The 17269-nt window shown below is 37.9% G+C and overlaps 1 protein-coding gene across 1 annotated transcript in view; it reads left to right on the top strand.

Moving 5' to 3' along the window:
- Btaf1 (B-TFIID TATA-box binding protein associated factor 1) overlaps window positions 1–17269 on the top strand; it is an 86831-nt gene that overhangs the window by 53801 nt on the left and 15761 nt on the right. Inside the window, exons 16-28 of the mRNA XM_021151415.3 lie at window positions 1322–1471; window positions 1735–1877; window positions 2390–2564; window positions 4142–4345; window positions 7348–7774; window positions 8881–9071; window positions 9740–9893; window positions 10255–10364; window positions 11988–12189; window positions 13949–14097; window positions 15776–15928; window positions 16096–16217; window positions 16313–16480. Of these exons, the coding sequence (XP_021007074.1) occupies window positions 1322–1471; window positions 1735–1877; window positions 2390–2564; window positions 4142–4345; window positions 7348–7774; window positions 8881–9071; window positions 9740–9893; window positions 10255–10364; window positions 11988–12189; window positions 13949–14097; window positions 15776–15928; window positions 16096–16217; window positions 16313–16480 (2348 nt within the window). The remainder of the gene's footprint in view (window positions 1–1321; window positions 1472–1734; window positions 1878–2389; window positions 2565–4141; window positions 4346–7347; window positions 7775–8880; window positions 9072–9739; window positions 9894–10254; window positions 10365–11987; window positions 12190–13948; window positions 14098–15775; window positions 15929–16095; window positions 16218–16312; window positions 16481–17269) is intronic.

Below are 17269 nucleotides of genomic sequence, written 5' to 3'. Positions count from 1 at the left end.
CACCATGTGGTTGTGGCAGTTTGAACTCAGGACCTCTAGGAAGAGCAGTCAGTGCTCTTAACCACTGAGCCTTCTCTCCAGCCCCATGGCCAACTCTTACATTCCTTTTTTGCTTTTGTTGTTCTTTTAAGACATGGGTGGATTCTCTATGTAACAGCTCTGGCTTTCCTGGAATTCACTTTGTTGATAGGCTGGCTTGGAACTCAGAGAGATCCTCCTGCATCTGCCTCCCAAGTGCTAGGATTAAAGGCATGAGCCATCACACCTGCTTCTAGATGCCTTTTTTAAAAACCATGTTTATTTATTGGAGACTGGCTTGGTGGTTAAGAGCACTGTTGCTCTAGCAGAGGTCCTAGATATGCTTCCCTGCATCCACATGGCAGCCATCATTTTCTGCAACTCCAGTTCTAGGTAAATATGACACTTTCTTCTGGCCTTCATGGGCACCAGGCATACATGTGGTGCTTATGGCAAACACACACATAAAGTACAAACATTAAAAATATATTTAGTCTAAAACAAACAACAACTTATATTTTGTGGGGGGGGCCGGTGCTGGTTTGAACGGTGTGTGAAGGTTAGGGGATAGCTTATTAGGAGTTGGTTCTCTCCTTCCATGTGGGTTCTAGAGATTGAATTTAGATTGTCAGGTGTGGCAGCAACTGCCTTTACTCACTGTGCAGTCCTCTTGGCCCACATGTCCTTTTTTGTTTGTTTGTTTGTTTGTTTTAATCTTTTTTAAAAGATTTATTTAGGGACTGGCGAGATAGCTCAGCGGGTAAGATCACTGACTGCTCTTCTGAAGGTAATAATGAGATCTGACGCCCTCTTCTGGCACGTCTGAAGACAGCTAGAGTGTATGTATAATAATAAATAAATCTCTTAAAAAAGAATTATCAAGATGTAAAAACAAAAGATTTATTCATTATTATATATAAGTACACTGTAGCTGTCTTCAGACACTACAGAAGAGGGCATCAGATCTTGTTAAGGATGGTTGTGAGCCACCATGTGGTTGCTGGGAATTGAACTCAGGACCTTTGGAAGAGCAGTCGGTGCTCTTAACTGCTGAACCATCTCTCCAGGCGCCCTCCCCCCAACCCCCAACAACAAAACCAAAAAATTTCCCCTTACATTATTTTGTGTAGTATATAATCCATGAACAAAATTGGTATTTCAAAGTAAACCTCTATGTTGACTTTTCAAATTAATCTCATTGCTATTTCTTACTCCTTCCATTTCATTTTCCCTAAAAGTATGTTTTAGACTTTGTTAGCACTTAATAGAAAGGATTGTTTCATAGTCTTCTTTGCCTTTGTAGGTCTGGATGGAGCTGTTGAGCAAGGCATCAGTTCAGTATGTGGTAGCAGCTGCATGCCCATGGATGAGTGCTTGGCTTTGCCTAATGATGCAGCCTTCTCACTTACCTATTGATTTAAATATGCTGCTGGAAGTAAAAGCTAGAGCCAAGGTAAGTGTAGAGAAACATGAGGTATTTCTGTGTTCAGCTCATTATTACTAATACAGACAGTGTTGATGAAGCTTGTACTTACTGTTTTATTCTAAGAGTGCCTTCACTAACTTTAGTTAGGAATTCTTCAGCCTCTGATAAAGTAATTATTTTTTTACTTTTTGTAAAATTTTACAAAAACAACTACATTTTACTGGAATTTTAATAATACTTTTTTTGTTTCCAATTAAATTTTATTGGTTTAACTATTGATTTTTCTCTAGGAAAAAACAGGTGGTAAGGTACGGCAAGGTCAAATCCAGAATAAAGAAGTGCTTCAGGAGTATATTGCTGGTGCAGACACCATCATGGAAGACCCAGCGACCAGAGATTTTGTAGTTATGAGGGCCAGGATGATGGCAGCTAAGTGAGTATTTACCAAGTGCCAAGTATCAGAGAATGAAAATTCTGGCTAATGGCTTTAAACTTTAACCAGAAGATTTCTTCATAGGTGTGTTCAGTTATTTTTCCTCTACATTAGTTATCTAAGCAAAATTAAAGCAAGTAAATATTTTTAAGTTTCTGAAGTTTTAAAAATATAATTTTGGGTTAGAGGTGTAACTCAGAATGCTTGCCTAGCAGGCACAATTCTCTTGATTCCAGACACAATATAAACAGTGTGGCAAACACCTGGAATAGCGCTTGAGAGCTGAGGGCAGGGAGATGAGGAGTTCAGAGCCAGCCTCAGGTACATAAAGAGTTGAAGGCCAACCTGCCTGGGGTGTATTAGACCCTGTATCAAAACCAAAAGCAAACCACCTCTTGTCTATTCATGAAAATAAGATGGAAGAAAGTTATGATTTTTATGGGGAAATGTATAGCCTTAGCAGGAGTTTTGCCTCAGGTAATTTCTGCATGTGGCCCTTTCCTCTCTTTTAGGCTGTTAGGAGCACTCTGTTGCTGTATTTGTGATCCAAGTGTCAATATGGTAAACCAAGAAATGAAACCAGCGGATTCCCTTGGCCAGTTACTGCTCTTCTATTTGAATTCCAAATCTGCTTTACAGAGAATTAGTGTTGCATTAGTAGTCTGTGAGTGGGCTGCTTTACAAAAGGTAAGGCATATTCTTAATAAAGGCAAGTTTAGTAAAACCAATTTCCATTAGCATTTAGGACTATTTACAACTTACAACACAAAAGTAAAAACAATCTTTTATTAAAAATTTAAGTTATGGGAAAGTATTCCATATAATATTGAACATTGTTTTCCATTTACTTTTAATTTGATTTTTTAGCACCACGTTTATATCTAAGACTCCTAAACTGTGTTCATATTTAGTATTTGTCCATCCTCTATAGTCTATTACAAAAGCTCCCTGTGTGAAAAAAGAGTGTGTATAAAAAGAGTCATAACCTGACTGTATATATCCAGTTGGTTGTTACTATGAGGTAGCACATTTTTCAGTGCTCCAGTTTTTTGTCTGTCTGTCTGTCTATAGAGGGTTTCTCTGCATAGACTTGACTGTTCTGGAACTCGATCTGTAGACCAGGCTGGCCTCGAAATGAGAGGGATCCACCTGTGTGTGCCTCCTCAGTGCTGGGATTAAAGGTGTGTGCCACCACCACAGGCCTGTACTTTGTATTTTGGAGTTCTGTTTCTATGGACAGTAAGAAGGGGAGGAATTTTGGTTGCAAGGAAAGAAATCACCACATTTGAATTCAAATCTTTGCTTCCAAATTCCCGTCTACTATTTTCAACTTTAAGCTACTCTAAGATGTACGATTTTGTGTAAGACTTGTTTCTGTCAATCAAGGAAACTTCCTGCTGGTTGTGTTTATTCCATTGACTGGAATTCTGGAAATTTAACTGTCTGCACTTGCTGTGAGAGTTGCTTGTCACTGCCTCTTAGCAGTTTGTCAAAGCGGTGTCTAAGAGTAATTGAGCCATGCTTTATTGCAATCTGGAAAGAAGCGAAGCCTGTCTGTTTTGTTGTCAGGACACCATGTGCTGGAGAGGCAGTGATGCTGTGTTTTTGTGCCTCTCAGACTCAGCAGCAAGTGTTGACAGTTCGGTTTCTGGACCCTCACAGAGCTTCTCTGGATTTACTCTGTGAAGCCCAGGCTGATCACCCAGATCTCACAGAACCCCTCATGGCTCACCACTGAGGAGGCCATTGCCCCTGTTGTTGGGGCAGGCAACAACCAGAGAGAGTGGGAAGGGTTAGTTAAATTTGGGGGCAGGTAAGTAGCTTTTAAATTATATCCATTTTTACAATACAGCATGTGAAGCTGTGGTTGAATTGTTAAAGATATCTAATAACAAATTTTGAACATTTTTAGTGCATGCCAGATTTTTTCTGATTGATTTTTTATAGTAATATACTTTTAAATGTCTGCTGTATTTATATATACATATTTTAAATAAATTCAGTGTATACTAAGAATAATTTGGTTGAAAATTAAATGGAATTATAGTAATTACATGTGCATGTCCTGTGGTCATTCAAATTAAAATTTCAGAGCAGTTTTGATGTAATACTTTTCCTTTGTGTAACTAACTTCTGCAAGATAACAGACTATAGATTCAAAATCAGTGGCAGTGTAACATTTGGTTGTCTGAAGTGAAGGTTTATACATCTCTACCACGATGTTTCTATGTTTTCCCTAAATCTCGTTATCTATTGTATTTTAGGAGTGTAAAGCTGTTACCCTAGCTGTGCAACCGCGTTTACTTGATATCCTTTCAGAACATTTGTATTATGATGAAATTGCTGTTCCGTTCACACGTATGCAGAATGAATGTAAACAGTTTATATCATCATTAGCTGATGCACATATTGAAGTTGGTAATAGAGTAAACAACAATGTTTTAACAATAGATCAAGCTAACGACCTGGTGAGTAAAGAAGTAACTTTCTTAATTCTAGAGCACGAAATAAAGATTAGAAATTGGCCATGTGCCACTAGAGAAGCATACTAAGATGTGTGGAATGTATTCTGCAGCTCTGCTTCTTTAGAAATGTTATTTCCTTATACTGAGTTTCTTGAAATTAGAGAACAGAAAACTGGTTAATACCTCTTACTGGAAAACTTGTGAAGTTTTATCACTTTTCAGTGTATCCTAAGATTGTAGAAGATGGGAAGAGCTGCTGTAGTTTCCTGGGTATTTCTCTTCTTGGTGTAAGATGAAAAGATCTAGACTAGAAGCCAAAGAGTAAGGCAGTTCTATGGCCTCAGGCCTTTGTCTCTATCTTATGCTAGGTTGACTTGGTTCTTGGGGTCTTCCTCATCTGTAAGGTAATAAGCATTGGTTCAATGATAGGATTAATTTGGAGTTATTTTAAAGCTTTTCCTCAGTTTACAATAGTTCCTGAAGGCTGACATAGCATAGTCTACTTAGGATAATGTTCAGATTTTTAAGTTTAACAATGATCTCTTGGCCAGGTGGTGGCGGCGCACGCCTTTAATCCCAGCACTTGGGAGGCAGAGGCAGGCAGATTTCTGAGTTCGAGGCCAGCCTGGTCTACAAAGTGAGTTCCAGGACAGTCAGGGCTATACAGAGACCCTGTTTTGAAAAAACAAACAAAAAACAAACAAACAAACAAAAAAAAACAAAAAAACCCCACAGTGATCTCTTAAGTCTTGAGCATAACTCCAGATGGGTAAGACAAAGAAAGTTTCAGTGAAAGTTAGAGGGGATTTGGTTCTTTTGTGATGAGCATATTGGCATGGTCACATACCTATAATTTAAAATCTTTTATATTTTATTTTGATAGAAATAAGATGTCTCTTGTGAGACAATGCCGGGGCCTAGCAAACACAGAAGTGGATGCTCACAGTCAGCTATTGGATGGAGCACAGGGCCCCCAATGGAGGAGCTAGAGAAAGTACCCAAGGAGCTAAAGGGAACTGCAACCCCATAGGTGGAACAACATTATGAACTAACCAGTACCCCAGAGCTCTTGACTCTAGCTGCATTTGTATCAAAAGATGGCCTAGTCGGCCATCACTGGAAAGAGAGGCCCATTGGACTTGCCAACTTTATATGCCCCAGTACAGGGGAATGCCAGGGCCAAGGGGTGGGGGTGGGTGGGTGGGGGACTGGGGGGGGTGTATTGGGGACTTTTTGGATAGCATTGGAAATGTAATTGAGGAAAATACCTAATTAAAAAAAAATAAGTTGGAAAAAAAAAGATGTCATGTAACTTTTGCTTTCATAATAAATACAGCCTTATCCATGTTGTCTACCATGTCAGTAATGTATAGGTCTCCAAAGATTAAATTCTTAGCAGGATATGGTGGCAAGTGCTACAGTCCCAGCACTCAGGAGGCTGATGCAGGAGGCTGATGTAGAAGCAAGCTTGTGCTATTTGGTGAAACTGTCCCCCTAAAGAAAACAACAAAGAACAAATATCTGTGAAAAGTTGTGCTTTTCAATGTTTACTTTTGTGGTCAATAATTATTAAATTACATCATTTTAAGAAAGCTCTCAGTAATTGTATTTACCCAGTAAAGATGACTATTTTTGTGGTTGGGTTTTCCTTTTAATTGGGAGGTGGTTGAGGCAAGGTTTCTCTATATAGGCCTGGCTGTCCTGGAACTCACTTTGTAAATTAGGCTGGCCTCAAACTCAGAGATCTGCCAGCTTCTGCCTCCAGAATGCTGGGAATAAAGGCATGTGCCACCATTGCCTGGCCTATCTTTGCTATATAAGCCTTTACACAATCTTGATGTATAGTAACTTACTTATATTCAAAAGACAGGAAGAACCCAAATACTAATCAACTGATATAGATAAAATGTATAGAAGATGATATTCAAAAGTTAAATGTTGTTTGACAGAAAGTATCATTACATGCTATGATATAGATGAACCCAAAGAACGTTGTTCTGTATGAGAAAACCAGCAAAAGACTTACTTACATTGAGATTTCATTCATATGAAATAGCTAAAATAAATCTATTTGTAGCTGGGTGGTGGTGGTGCACACCTTTAATCCCAGCACTTGGGAGGCTGAGGCAGGTGGTTCTCTTAGTTCCAGGTAAGCCTGGTTGTGTGTGTGTGTATGTATGTACTTGTATATATGTGTATGTATGTGCACATACCTGTGTGTATGTGTATGTGTGTGTATGCAGAAGGGAAATAGGCTTAATAGGACCAGGGAAATGAGTGATTGCTAATGGCTATGAGTCATTTTTGGGAGATTTATGAAATCTTTCTCATTGTTGAGAGCCATAATTCTTAATATACTGAAAACTACTGAATTATGTACTTCAAATGAGTTAATTTGTAGTGCAGGAATTATATTTTAATAAAGTCTTTTAATGAAGCTTGTGAAGTACCTTACTACAGCACTATTGTGCCTTAGACAGTGAATACTGCACTTTGGTTTGTGTATGTGTGGGTTTTTTTGTGTGTTTCTTTTGGCTTTTATCTTTATTTGTTTGTTTGGTTTTCTACGAAAGGATTTCTCTGTATAATCTTGGCTGTCCTGGTACTCACTCTGTAGTCTAAGCTGCTTCTGTGTGTGTTTGTGGGGTAGAGAAGTAGTTTGAATTTTGATATTCCTCAAATTAACAATTTATTTGTTTGTAGCTTTCATGTTTTACCAGTTAGGTGAAATATGGTATTTAATGGTAATTTTATTTCTCTTAAGAGACTGTTGTGTCTTTTCTTAAGAAGTATGTAATGTTACTGTGAACATTACATACTTTTAGTTGGGCTATTTTAGACATTTATTTAGCTTACTAAATATTAAAGCAGTACTTGATACTGTGAGACTTTTACAAGTGAAACAGAAAACTGCCATTTAGGAGTTTTAGAGTATCTGGGATTATTGTAATTAATGATTTTTCATTTCTTTTTTGTTTTGTTTTGTTTTGTTTTTTCCTAACTAGGTAACCACTGTTTTTAATGAAGTCACATCAACTTTTGATTTAAATCCTCAAGTGTTACAGCAGTTAGATAGTAAACGGCATCAGGTCCAAATGACAGTTGCTGAGACGAACCAGGAGTGGCAAGTACTGCAGCTGAGAGTACATACGTTTGCTGCGTGTGCTGTTGTGAGCTTGCAGCAGCTTCCGGAGAAACTAAATCCTATCATAAAACCATTAATGGAAACGATTAAAAAAGAAGAGAATACGCTAGTGCAGAACTATGCTGCTCAGTACATAGCTAAGCTTCTTCAGCAGTGTACAACAAGGACACCATGCCCTAATTCAAAAGTTATTAAGAACCTCTGTAGCTCTCTTTGTGTGGACCCATACCTCACTCCCTGTGTTACATGTCCAGTACCAACACAAAGTGGCCAGGAAAATTCCAAAGGTATATGTCTAAACCTTTATTTGCATAGAGAAGGAATTGACCATTTAAATTTAGTTTCATTGGATTATAGATGTAATTTAAGCACAAATCTGGATCCTTTTAGAGCTATCTCTCCATTTCTTATTCTGTATGAAACAAAGCTTGATTATAACAAAATTGTATCAGTTTGTGTATTTGCTAGTCAGCCCTCATATATGCAAATGAGCCATCTATATAAGAAGTGAAGTTGCCTGAAATCTGTGTTCAGCCTTCCTTAACCTTGAAAGTCATTGCATGGCTTATTAACTAGGCTAGAAAAACTAGCTGTATCAAACATTAATAATTTGTTTTATTAATTTAGTGCCATGTTATGATGTGAGTAGTCTATTTGATAAATAACACCAAATAAACAAATTTCCTATTTTTATTTTATTTTTAAGGTTTATTTATTTTATGTAAGTGAGTATACTGCCACTCTCTTCAGACACACCAGAAGAGGGCATCAGATCGCGTACAGATGGTTGTGAGCCACCATGTGTTTGCTGGGAATTGAACTCAGGACCTCTGGTTAAGAGCAGTCAGCGCTTTTAACCTCTAAGACATCTTGCCAGTCCCAAATTTCCTATTTTTATGTAGAAAATTTATATGGAAAACAACTTTCATTTAGATAAAAATAACATTGGTGTAGTCACATAACTAAGTCCTATGATTTTTAAATTATGATTTTAGAAAGCCCAAATTATTTGAAATGTAATAGACTTACAACTTTTAAAAACAAATGAGAAGGAAGAAAGTTCCTGTAGAATATTAACTAAAGTGTAGTAATGCAGTGGTGAGCGGGTTTTCTGAATTCATCACGATTACAAATATTTAATATTTTTTAATGTTTATTCCTGGGCGCTATCATTGCAAGTGCTATTTTTCATTGATTTTTACTCCATAACTTTCATTGTGTTTAATATAAGTCTTAATCCAAATAGACAGTTTGGTTATCATGTCATTGTCTAACACAGCATCATCCTGTATAAAAATTGAGGTCTCACTGAGTTTATAATAACATCATATCTCTTTAGGGCAGGAAGCTTTTGCTCACCTATATTTTGATTAAATGTTTTTATCCTTTCTAGGATCCAACTCAGAAAAGGATGGAATGCACCACACTGTCACCAAGCACAGGGGGATCATTACACTCTACAGGCATCAGAAAGCAGCATTTGCCATCACCAGCAGGCGAGGTCCCATCCCCAAAGCAATCAAAGCTCAGATAGCAGATCTACCTGCAGGAAGTAGTGGGACTGTCCTGGTGGAACTTGATGAGGTGAGTAGTCCCCGGCCCTTCCCCCCATTCAGAGCGAAGTTGTTGTTAGTTACTACTTGGACTGAGGTAGTAGGCTCACAAGTTTGAGGCCAGACTGGGAGGGAGGTAGGAAGGAGGATCAGATAATGTACAAGAGTGCAGAGGGTATTCAGGACAGGATGCAGGCAAAGGCTTGGCCTCTGCCCTGAGACATAGCCATAGCACTTCCGGGAGCATAGTAACAATGGGATGGCTAGTCCTGTTCTTTTGATTATAAGACATGGGCACTTACCTGGGCTCCATAGTAAACTCTTGGTGCTAAAAAAAATGTGGGTTTGTAAAATATGGGTCATCGGTAAGTTTTTCATGGTTGCATCTTTGGGGCTGCTGTTTTTTGGGGGCAGAGAACATTTAAAAAATGTCACTGGTGACTGTCTCTAGAAATAGCATATCTTTCTATTATTTTATTTCTGTGTTAGACTAAAAAAAAATCTAGTTTGAAGTTTTAGGCCTGTGTGGAATTTATTATTGAAAAATGTTTGCAGTGTTCATAAATATATCCAGTAATTGTTTTATTGATTATCAGAAGCACTGTCAATTTTTAGATGTTGACTTTAAAATACTTTTGATTAAAACTATAATGTATTACGCTTTTTTTAAAAAAATATTCTTTCAAAATTGGATTTTAGGCTCAGAAGCCTTACCTGGTACAACGGAGAGGAGCTGAATTTGCCTTAACAACTATAGTGAAGCATTTTGGTGCTGAAATGGCAGTGAAGTTGCCACATCTTTGGGATGCTATGGTTGGCCCATTGAAGTCTATGATTGACCTAAATAATTTTGGTAAGCATTCAATTTAAATCAGTTCAGTGTTTTTAGTGTGTATCTCATACCCTTTTCAAAGAAAGCTGCTTATCTCTTTTTATTCTAGACTAGCATGTAAGCTTTAAAATGGCTGATAATTTTCATGTTATTCTTTCCCCCCAATTCTCTGTATATTTAAAAATAAATTTTGAAATGCATTATTATTTTAAATCTCTTCAGTTGCTTTTAAGTGCAGTATTTGAGTACTTAAAGTCATACCATTTTCAATACAAAAAACTCTGTTGACATTTGTATATTAGCTGAGGGGGTACTAATTTATTTTTGTGGACTCTAGGTTCTAAAAATTAGTTACAAAGTGATAGGACTTTTATTTGAATAGATGGAAAGTCTCTCCTGGAAAGAGGTGATGTTCCTGCTCAAGAATTGGTGAATTCCCTGCAAGTGTTTGAAATAGCAGCAGCTTCCATGGACTCTGCACTTCATCCCTTGGTAATTAATATGTGTTGTGCTTTTTCAGATAAAGTAAATTGTCTTGTTGAATAATTTTAATACTTGACATAGACAATTTATATCGCTACTAATGGCATTTTTTAAAATGTGGTATAACTAGACTCTTCCTTGTGAGACTTGTGAATTGGGTGCAGGAGTGAAAACCCAAGTAGAAACTTAAGGAGCACTGTGGAGAGAGTTCTGAAGCAAAGGAGAAAGAAGAGTGTAGGCTGTTTAGATCAATAATAGGGAGAACTCCACACAAGGAGGAGCTCAGCAGCAGGACATGTCTTCAGGATAAGCAGAGGTGGAGGAAATCACCTGCTAAGGTGGAACTGGTCAGTGGCCGGGGGACCCTAGTGTATGGCTTTAGTTTTGGGTCGGCTTTTACTAGTACACGTCTAACAAGAGTTTTCATACAGGCAAGAGGAAAAGTAGAAGATTATTTGGTTTTAGTAAAAAAAATATCTATGTATCTACATTAGAGATGCTCTTTGCCATTTATTGTATTGCAGTTTTATCTTTTCTCTGTAATTACATAACATAAAAATAAGAGTCATAAAATTCAATCTAGGAGATAGTGGTTAGGAATAAAACTATGAACGTTTACTTTTTAAGAATTTCTGATAAGCTGTAGCAGCCTGTGTCTGTTTCCCAGTTTCTAAGAAGACGAGGTAGAAAGACTGCTTGTGTATGGTAGTTTGAGGCCAGCCTGGACAACAGCAAATCCTCTTCTCAAAGAAAGCTTTCCCATCTTCTTTATTATTATTATTATCATCATTGTTTAGTTATGTTTTTTTCTGAGACAGGGTTTCTCTGTGTAGCCCTGGCTGTCCTGGAACTCACTCTGTAGACCAGGCTGGTCTCGAACTCAGAAATCTGCCTGCCTCTGCCTCCCAAGTGCTGGGATTAAAGGCGTGTGCCACCACTGCTTGGCCTTTTTTATTAGTAGTAAAGAAAGAAAGAACTCTTTATCCCCCTGTACTCAGCTGATGTGTGAGGCTGGCCTTCACTGTTGAATAAATATTTGGCTATTATTGGTAGCCTTGATGTATTATGCAGTGGACATTTAGCAGTGAACGCTGATGCAGTGTCTTAGTCAGGGTTTCTATTCCTGCACAAACATCATGACCAAGAAGCAAGTTGGGGAGGAAAGGGTTTATTCGGCTTACACTTCCATGCTGCTGTTCATCACCAAAGGAAGTCAGGACTGGAACTCAGACAGGTCAGGGAGCAGGAGCTGATACAGAGGCCATGGAGGGATGTTCTTTACTGGCTTGCCTTTCCTGGCTTGCTCAGCCTACTCTCTTATAGAACCGAAGACTACCAGCCCAGGGATGGTCCCACCCACAAGGGGCCTTTCCCCCTTGATCACTAATTGAGAAAATGCCTTACAGTTGGATCTCATGGAGGCATTTCCTCAACTGAAGCTCCTTTCTCTGTGATAACTCAGCTGTGTCAAGTTGACACAAAAATAGCCAGTACATGCAGTCATAATGTTGTGGTAAGCCAGAACTTAGAAATACCTACCAAAAACCAAAGTACCGAGAATAAAATCAGGAACACTGAACTTTTTTAACTTTTTCCCTAGTAAGTAACGTAATTTTTTTCAATTATTTTTAGCTGGTACAGCACTTGCCTCATCTTTATATGTGCCTTCAGTACCCCAGCACTGCAGTGAGGCACATGGCGGCTCGTTGCATAGGTGTCATGAGTAAAATAGCTACCATGGAAACAATGAATATTTTTTTGGAGAAGGTACTTCCTTGGTTGGGAGCAATTGATGACAATGTCAAGCAAGAAGGTGCAATTGAAGCACTTGCCTGTATCCTTTATTTTGCCAAATCTGAACCGTTTTATTTATTTTATTTAAGAAAAATTCAGTTTACTCACTTTAAAATGCACATAATCTGCTTACTCCAAATGACAACTTTTTATATTTTATTTTGAAGTATTTTACTTTTCAATATGATTTAATTATGATTATATTTTATTTTATATTTTATATTAAAATTTCATACAAGAAGTTTACAGAATTGCTTAAAATAGGTAACTTTTTAACATGCAAAAGTACTTTTATATCGTCTTAAACTAGTAACTGACCTGTTTATCTTATTTAATGTTTCCTTAGTATTAATTAAATACTTGGTGGGCTATATTTACCTTAAATGTATGTTTTCAAACTTTGTTCATTTTTTTTCCAGGAGAAAATTAATGAAATATGTAAGATAATTAAGCTCTGGTTTCTCTTCAGGTCATATAAATGTCTGCCTTTTACTGAAATATAGCAAATCTAGAAATGTGCTACCAGTTCTTTTAAAGGACATGGTGGCCATTGTTTAATTTGGAATGTGTGAATCCCGTGGGTCAAAGCCAAAAAGGTGGATAAGGTCAGATCAGTAGAAAAGGCTGGTTCTTCGGGTTCAGAAGTCCCAGTGGCAGAGATTAGACTTAGTATATCCACATGATGATTTTTATGCTCCTGGTTGGAAATTGAGAATTAATCTTTGTGTGATACACAAAGATTTGAGTTGTCCCATGGAACCTGACTCCCCCTTCTGACTTTTTCAGGCACAAGGCATGAAAATAAAATAATAAAATTTTTAAAAATTAAAACACACACACATGGGCTGGCGAGATGGCTCAGTGGTTAAGAGCGTCCAGAGTTCAAATCCCAGCAACTACATGGTGGCTCACAACCATCCGTAAGATAATTTGATGCCCTCTTCTGGAGTGTCTGAAGACAGCTACAGTGTACTTACATATAATAAATTAAATCTTTAAAACACACACACACAGAGTTTGTCTGTGTACCATGTGCATGTATAGTACCCATGGAGACTTGAAGAGTACATCAGATGCCCTGGGTCTGAGTTCCAGGTGGTTGTGAGCTCTTATGTGGGTTCTGGGTATCAAATCCAGGTCCCTTGGAATGGTCCTACTTTGCCATCTCTTCATCCCCAGCTTTGTTTTGCTTTTAGTTTTTCAAGGCAGGGTTTCACTGTGTAGTCCTGGAACTCACTGTATAGACCAGGCTGGTCTTGAACTCAGAGATGTGCCTGTCTCTAAAAGAGCTCCAACATGTTTGGATTGTTAACAGAAATCATTACATTGAGCCTTGCAGGATGTTGTCCATATGTAATCCTAGCACTGGAAATAGGATCAGAAGGACCAAGAGTTAAAGGCCATTCTAGACTTCTATGATAACCTGTCTCAGAAAATAATAGAAAATAGGACTGGAGAGATGGCTCAGCGGTTAAGAGCACTGACTCTGCTCTTCCAAAGATTCTGAATTCAAAACCCAGCAACCTCATGGTGGCCCACAACCATCTGTAATGTGATCTGATGCCCTCTTCTGTTATGTCTGAAGACAGCGACAGAGTACTTACATATAACAATAAATAAAATTTTAAAACAGAAAGAAAGAAAAGAATAGAAAATAAAGTGCTCAGGATATGTTATATACATGTGTCAAAATGTCAAGAAAAAGACTTTTTTAATGTTGAAGTTGCAATCTTTGTATACTAGGACATGAAGATGTGTACCAGGGAACTATTTTAAAATTTCCTTGATGACTTACTCAGGTGTTATGGAGCAATTGGATGTCGGTATTGTTCCATATATTGTCCTTTTAGTTGTTCCTGTATTGGGAAGGATGAGTGATCAGACAGACAGTGTGAGATTCATGGCTACGCAGTGCTTTGCAACACTGATTAGACTGATGCCACTTGAGGTAAGTGGGAGAGATTGGTGTTTATGAGTTTAGTGTTTTCTATAACCTCAGAGTAGTAACTTTTTATTTTTAAAGATTTATTTTGTGTGTATGACAGGGCTGTTTGTGCCTGTGATGGAGGTCAGAGGATTGAACTTGGGTCCAGTCCCATCATGAGACCTCAGGCTGATGTTCTGTGGTGTGTCCCAGCCACAAGCACAACCCTCATTTGTTAGTGTAGTTTTTAGGTCTCCATGGGTAAAATTTGCTTTAACATAATAATAATTTTATGATGATCCAAAGTTAATAATTGTAAATATTTTGGATTTAATTTTTTTATGGTCCTGGGGATTGAACATAAGCCTTGTACATGGTAGGTAGTGTTCTACCAATTCCCTCCACCCCTTAGCTTAGAAATAGCTATCTCAAGAGTAAGGCTGGCCAAGGAGATGACTAAGTGGCGGAGAGCACTTGCTGCACAAGGGTGAGGACCTGAGTTCCCACCACTCACATAACAAACTAGATGTGGCCGGTCACTGCCTGTCACTAAGGGACAGGGACCTGAGGATCACTGGGCTGGCTGTCATTCTGGCTCTGGTTCAGGTTCGGTAGAGACTGAAGGAATGATGATGTTAGACAGAGCAGGACACCTGCTATCTTCCTTTGGCCTTTGTGCAGGCATAAATACACACAATCTGTCAAATCAATATTGAAACCTGAGGCTGGATATGGCCAGGCATGTCTATGAGCATCACAGTATGGCAAAGAATTGAATGGAATGCTGATGTGTTTAAATTATTTAAGGGAAGAAAAAGAGGCTAGTTTAGCAAACAGTTAACAGGTACCCTCCTCCAATATATTATATTTTGAAAAGGTCAGAAGTTATATATATACATACATATTTATTTATTTCACATTTGTCTCATGCTCGAGGATGAGATTTTATAGCTCTTCCCATTTTCACCACAGCCCAGCCCGGCAAGTTATAGATGTCACTAGGACTTTTGGTGCTCTTGCTTAGACTCTTTCTCGGGCTCAAGCAGTTTTGCACTAAATTGTACAGGTGTTAACAAAATGAATACAATGCACAATTCCTTCTTTGTTATAAAACAGAAAATTTGGTTGGGGTATTATTAGAACTTTCATATACCATATTTTGAGATTCAATATCTGAAGACTTCAGAACACTGTGAAGCTGATATTAATAACATAGAATGTAAAGTAGGTTCATATCTCTGTTTCTTTATTAACATTTGTTGCAAATTAAAGCCCTGTTTTCTTTGTAATTCTTCAAACTCTTTTAATATCTTTTAAAATCTTTAGATTTATTTACCATCAAGTCTTCATACTATTTTTAATTAATGTTTTTCTGCGTGTATGTTTGCCTTTGTAAAACTGCAATTATTTTGGTAACATTTCAGGATGGAAAATTTTAGTAACTGGCATGGACTGTGTAGTGAAATCCAGGCCTTTCAGACAAACTTCTCTTCCCTTACCCCACCCCCACACATAGAACAAGCATTAGTTAATACTTCTTGAGAGAGGTGAACCTCTGAACGCTGTGATTACACCGGTGTAGTTTTATGCAATGCTGGCATTGAACTCAGGGCTTTTTGCATGTTCGTCAAGCACTTAGCAAATGAGCTATGCATTCATTACTCTCAAGTCTAATTCTAATACATGTTAAAACCTATTTTAGGCAGGCATTCCAGACCCTCCAAACATGTCAGAAGAATTAATCCAGTTGAAAGCAAAAGAGCGACACTTTTTAGAGCAATTGTTAGATGGGAAGAAGTTAGAAAATTACAAGATCCCAGTACCAATCAATGCTGAACTCAGGAAATATCAGCAGGTGAGCTTATAAATGTGAAATCACTTTTTCTGTTTGACTCGGTAAAGTCTTAGATTTAGTGTCCTATTTTAATTTATCTAGGTTCATACAAATATGTTTTACAAGAAAAAAATTCTTATGCTCTGCTTACATTTACAAAGATTTCCTTTCTCTACCCAACTTTCTAGGATGGTGTGAACTGGTTGGCCTTTCTCAATAAGTATAAGCTTCATGGAATTCTGTGTGATGACATGGGCTTAGGAAAAACATTACAGTCCATCTGCATCCTAGCAGGAGATCATTGTCAGAGGTAATAAAAACAAAATGTTAAAATAAAGGTTCTAAATCCTGATCAATGTAAACAGATTGCTTACTTGTTTTTTTTTTTTTTTTTCTTTTGTAAAGGGCCCAGGAATATGCAAGATCGAAATTGGCAGAATGTATGCCACTTCCTTCCTTGGTGGTTTGTCCACCAACATTAACAGGTCATTGGGTAGATGAAGTAGGTAAATTTTGTTCCAGAGAATATCTCAATCCGTTGCATTATACTGGCCCTCCCACTGAAAGGATAAGGTAAGAGCCGTGCAACAAAACGGTTCATAGTTTAAGTCTCTTGGAAACATAGAATGTATGAAAGTTGAACTGTAGTTAGCTCTATAATTAGACCCATAGAGACCTAGCTTAAGAAATGGTGAGAAGGTGACAGTGAAGCTCACCAGAATGAAGGACTTGAACCACCCTCCCACCCGTGTTCTGCGAAACGAGCAGCAGCCCTGTCCACCCTGGGGGATCTGGAGGACCTTGGGGCCACAGCACCTCTTTTTTTTCTTTGATTCCATTCTTTACATATTTTCTTAGTTTCCTTTTCTTCTCCTTTGTCGTCTTTATATGTACTTTTGGTTCATACTGCCTGGTGTAGATATACTACAGTTATGGCCACAGTGTGTACTCAGGATCACCCCCACAGGCACTGGTTCTCAACCTGTGGGTCATGATCTCTTTGTAGTTGAATATCAGATATGTACATTATCATTTATAATAGTAGCAAAATTACAGTTATGAAGTAGCAATGAAAAAACTTTATGGTTGAAGTCACCACAACTTTAGGAACTGTATTACAGGGTTACAGCATCAGGAAGGTTGAAAATTACTACGCTAAAATCCATTGTTTGGAGATCAGCATAGGGCCTGAGTGAAGCTCACTTGAGTTTGTTAAGTGGACAGAGGGAGGATTTGATTGTAAGCACTTGAAATATTTGCACTCAAAATTCCTGTAGTGTCAATTAGTATTCACGTATCTGCACATGATAGGAATTCTGCTTGTTAGCTACCTAACAGGGAATCAGCTCACTCCCTTGAGAA

Source organism: Mus caroli, unplaced genomic scaffold (assembly GCF_978045245.1).
Source record: "Mus caroli unplaced genomic scaffold, Mus_caroli_1 scaffold_20, whole genome shotgun sequence".
Taxonomy (NCBI): domain Eukaryota; kingdom Metazoa; phylum Chordata; class Mammalia; order Rodentia; family Muridae; genus Mus; species Mus caroli.
The sequence above is the reverse complement of the archived record's forward strand: the minus strand, read 5'-3'. Positions and strand labels throughout refer to the sequence as shown.